This window comes from Zingiber officinale, chromosome 1A (assembly GCF_018446385.1).
Source record: "Zingiber officinale cultivar Zhangliang chromosome 1A, Zo_v1.1, whole genome shotgun sequence".
Lineage (NCBI taxonomy): Eukaryota > Viridiplantae > Streptophyta > Magnoliopsida > Zingiberales > Zingiberaceae > Zingiber > Zingiber officinale.
The window spans coordinates 56,793,924-56,799,066 of record NC_055987.1 but is presented as its reverse complement, the minus strand read 5'-3'; the positions used below and the strand labels follow the sequence as shown (position 1 = coordinate 56,799,066).

General features: G+C 38.1%; 1 protein-coding gene across 1 annotated transcript; it reads left to right on the top strand.

Moving 5' to 3' along the window:
- The first annotated feature begins 2,358 nt into the window (after positions 1-2,358).
- On the top strand, positions 2,359-4,886 carry LOC121998029 (pentatricopeptide repeat-containing protein At1g09900-like). The gene is made up of 4 exons (XM_042552742.1): positions 2,359-2,514; positions 2,742-2,881; positions 4,221-4,239; positions 4,323-4,886. Exons 1-4 carry the CDS (start codon positions 2,359-2,361, stop codon positions 4,884-4,886), a joined length of 879 nt encoding a protein of 292 aa, XP_042408676.1.
- The last annotated feature ends 257 nt before the right edge of the window (positions 4,887-5,143 follow it).

The window sequence follows — 5,143 nt, the reverse complement described above, 5'->3', positions numbered from 1 at the left end:
TGGAATGACTTTTATATCTAAAGATGAAGTTCATAATTTTTATAAATCCTATGCTCAGAATGTTGGTTTTGATATTTCTAAATTAGGTGGTAAAAAGGGAGATGATGGAAAGTAAAAATATTTTTATTTTGGATGTGCCAAAAGTGGTAAAACAATATCTCAAGCCAAAAATGCTTTGCACCCTAGACCTTTTACTAAGACAAATTGCAAAGCTAAGATTAATGTTGTTATTCGAATGATGATAACTTTGTGATAAGTAGTGTATCTCTTGAACATAATCATGTCTTGAGCCCTGGAAAGTCACGACATTTTAGATGTAATAAATTATTAGATTCAACTACAAAGAGGAAACTTGAATTAAATGATCAAGTAGGAATAACTTTAAGTAAAAGTTTTCATTCATTGGTAGTTGAGGCTGGAGGCCATGAGAATTTGACATTTGATGAGAGAAAGTGTAGGAATTATATTTCAGAAGCTAGAAGGTTGAGGTTAGGGGATGGAGATGCTGAAGCCTTGAGTAATTATTTTTGTCGCGTGCAAAGTCGGAGCTCTAACTTCTTTTATGTGCTTGGTTTAGATGAAGAGTCTCGAATAAGAAATGTTTTTTGGGCAGATGCAAGATGTAGGGCTGCATATGATTACTTTTCTGATGTTGTGACTTTTGATACTACTTATTTGACTAATAGTTATGATATGCCATTTGCTCCTTTTGTTGGGGTGAATCATCATGGTCAATCTATTTTGCTTGGATGTGGTTTATTATCCAGTGAAGATTCAGAAACATTCAAATGGTTGTTCAAATCTTGGCTGACATGTATGCTCGGGCGTGCTCCGAAGGCCATAATCACAGACCAGTGTCGCGCCATGGCAATTGCTATTGAAGAGATATTTCTAGATTCTCATCATCGTTTGTGTCTTTGGCATATAATGAAAAAATTACCAGCAAAATTAGGTGGGCATGCTCAATATAAGCTGATAAAGAAACAATTGAAGAATATTGTTTACAACTCACTTACTATTGATGAATGTGATGAGAATTGGATGAAAATGATTGAGGATTTTAATTTAGAGAATAATGACTGGTTGAAATCTTTGTATGAACAACGAAATAGATGGATACCTGTGTACGTCAAGGATAAGTTTTGGGTAGGTATGCCCACATCTCAAAGGAGTGAAAGTATGAATGTTTTTTTTGATGAATATGTTCATTCGAAAACTTCTTTGAAGCAATTTGTTGAACAGTTTGATAATGCTCTGAAGAAGAAGATTAAAAAAGAAAAAAAATTTGGATTTTGGTTCTTTTAATTCTATGATACCAGTAATTTCTGGTTATCCAATTGAAAGACAATTTCAAAGTTTCTACACTAACAACTTATTTAAGTTGTTCCAAGATGAGATAAGAGGGTTGATGTTTTGCAATACCTCACTAGTGAGGCAAGAAGGGGCTGCTTTTATATTTGAAGTGGTAGAAACTTTGTTGGGAAAAAATGGAGACCCTATAAGAGATGCTTCCTTCAGGGTACATTATACTGAGTTAGATTGTCAAGTTAAGTATCTATGCCATCTTTTTGAGTTTCGGGGAATTTTATGTAGGCATGTGATCTCTATGTTGATACGAATGAAGGTGATTGAAGTTCCTATGAATTATATTATGGATCGATGGCGCAAAGATATTAAGCGTGGTTATCAAAGTATCACTAACATTTATGATGAATATGTTTGTGAAAGGGAAAGACATCAGTATAATATTCTCACTCCATTGATACAAGAGGTTCAACAACTTGGGACAAATAATGACGACGGTTGCTCTATTTTGGTGGAAATCTTGAAAGATGCGAAGGAAAAATTGATTGCTATTCATATAGATCATTCAAGAGCGGATCAACTGAAAGAAGCATCTACATTGAGTTCAAAAACAATACACTCTCCATTAAAAGTAAGATCTCGAGGTCATCCACCCACAAAGAGGAAACAATCTAAGATTGAACAAATTATGAAGAAATCAGTTGCAAAGGCCAGAAGAAAGGTATGATTTATTATGTTTTAAGCGATAGATGATTATTGTTCGGTACCTATGAGATAACTTTTGCATTATATACTTTTTTGTAGCCAAATATCTCTATTTACTATTTATAGGGTTCTTTGTTGAATACAATGTCAGGTCATTCATTCTGTGACAACCAATCAATCAACAACATAATATACTTTTCTTAAAATTTGATGTCAAAGCAAAGGTTAGTTCCAACATAATTTGTCCAAATTAAAGTAGTATGATTTACTTCATCTGTCAAAGATAATATATTTGGTTTACATGATAGTTGGTCCATTCTGCTCCAGCACCACAGGTTTCTCCTGACGATGCTAACGCTCTTGGCAATCCTATGCACCATCTATCTCTACTTCGCGATCACTTTTGGCGTGGCCATAGATTCATGTACAGGCTTGTCAGGGGCTAAGAAGGCAGTGTGCCAAGACAAAGCTTTGGAAGTCAAGAAGTTTAAGCCAGATCAGGATGTCTCAAATTTTTTTCCTTGAAACACAATATATGGATCTTGATCTGTTTATATGATACTTGTTTCTTATGTTTCTAAGCTTGTTCAATGCTGTGTGATGGTTAATTGTAGCTATGGATGCCATTTTAACAAACTGCTGAGACTTAATTTCTCTTTGCATATCCATTGTTTGATGAAATGATAACCAAGTTTTATAATTTAATCATTCCCAAGCCTGCCTTCATCTAGATTTCTCTAAATTATCATACATTTTCATATGCAATTGCTGCACATGGTCAAACTCATTTTGAAGATAACAAGAATTATCCAGATTCTGCGGAGTTTATATCTGTAGTGCAGGCCCTTAAAGGTGGTCTTCATCCTCAGAGGTTATTGTTGGAACCCTAAGGTTGTTTTGGTATGATCAACAAGTTAAGTTAGGTCCTGTATGTTTCTAACATTGTTTCTAAGTGTATAGGAGCTTAGGAGCACAGGTACTCGAGCGCAAGAAGCGGCTAGCGAGAAGGACGGCACAAGGAGAGAGCTGAGGGGCTCGGTGCGTCCGAGGGACGAGGTGCCGCGGAAGAGTACCCCGGTGGACGAGAAGGAAGCGTGCACTGGTTCCGAGGGACGAGAAGCCGGAGCGGAAGATTGCTTGGGGAGCAAGAGACGCAGCTAGCGAGAAGGTCGTCACGGGAGAGAGCCGACAGGCTCAGTTCGACCGAGGGACGAAGACTGCAGACGAGTACACTGGCAGACGAGAAAGAATCATGCGACGACTCCGAGGGACGAGGAGCCGGAGCGGAAGCCTGCTCGAGAAGACCGGAAGTTGGGTTCGGGTGAGCCCTTTTCCGGATGGCAGAGATCACCCAAGCGAGTGGATCCGGAGCAGAAGACCCGGACTGAGGCGGGACTGAACCAGAGAAGAGGTCCCGGACAAAAGTCAACAACTGTTGACTTTTTGCTCCGGGGCGCCCGGAACCATTCCGGGCACCCGGAGCAGTCCGGGGCGCCCGGAATGGCTCCGGGCTCCCAGACTAGTACTGTTGATCAAAACACGCCCAATACGTTCTGAACATTGGGGGATAAAGTTTTATCCCCCCAGGGTGCCCGGAACCCTTCTAGGCGCCCCGACCAAGGCTATAAATATAGTCTTGGTCCAGAAGCTTTTCAATGAACTCCTGTAATTCATTTCCAACGCTTGTGCGCTTTAGTTTAGAGTTAAGCTTATGTTTTCTGCGCTTCATTGTTGTACGAGGCTTCTCCGCCTGAAGGAGACTGATAGTGGGGTTTATCTTCCTTGGGTTAACAACCACATCGGTTATAACCAAGTAAATACTGGTGCCTCATTCTTTATGCCTTTTATTTATCTGCTTTGTTTATTTTACAAGTGTTAGCTTAAAGAGTTTGAGAAGGGTTGTTTGTTTTATTTTCTACAGGATTATCCAACAACCCCCCTTCCAGTCGGTCGCAACGGTCCTACAGTTAGTTCATGTGTTGGATTCTATGTTGGATGTGACCTCAGCTCTTAAAGCATTTAAATGGGCTTCTACTCAAAGAAGATTCCAACACACTGCTGAGACTTATGCCTGTATGATCTTGAGGTTGGGATTGGTTGGAAATATTGAAGAGATGGAGATTCTTCTGAATGAGATGATTAAGTTACAACTCGACAATACAAATCAAGTGTTTTGGTTCCATGATTGATTCTTTTTATGTAAATTGCAGGGAAGTTGAAGCTTTGCTGGTATTCAGATATTCAATTTTAGCAAAACAGCAGCCATCCATCTCAACATGCAACAGACTTTTAGATACTTTTTCCTCACACAGTGGAAATTTCTTTTCATCATTGTAATGTTTGTATATAAAGAAATGGTAAAATCGGGGATTCTTCCAGATGTTGTCACATTAAATTACCTTATAAAGGGCCCAATTTCACATAATGTATTTCAGCAGATGCTCGAGTTTGGTTGCACTCATCTTCCGGACTTTTATTATAATGTTATGCCTCTTCTTTGCAACATCAACATATTTGAGGAAGGCATTAAATTGTTAAGGATGAAGGGAAATATAAAGGGTGATCAAGATTTATATTTGTATAAACATTTAATCCAATGCTTATGTAACAACCGACAACTTGAGATTGCAATAGAATTTCTTCAAGAAATAAAAAACTGGGGATTTACTCCTCTAACTGTTACATACACAGATGTTGTCAATGGGTTTTGCAAATTTGGGAAGTTGAATGAGGCTATGACCTTCTTAGATAGGGAGGACGTTGTGCAAGTTGAACCTTACAATGCCTTGCTCAAGGGTCTCTGCAATGCTGGTAGATATCAAGAGGCAGCTATATATCATTACAAAATGATCAAACCATTACAAAATGGGTACTAGTAAGAACAAGTCCAGAAAGAAGAAGAACGCACAATAAATCATTATAAAATGATCAAACCATTATATAACAAGTTCTGCATTATCCATCTTAACTAAAAACAAATTATCCTATCACATTACAGTACCAACATTAGTCAACACTAATTAACCACCTAAACTAATAAACCAATTAGTCTTAAGCTAGTTATTACAAACATTTAATCTTTCATATTACAACAACAACATTACTCAACACTAATTAACAAGACCGAACTAAC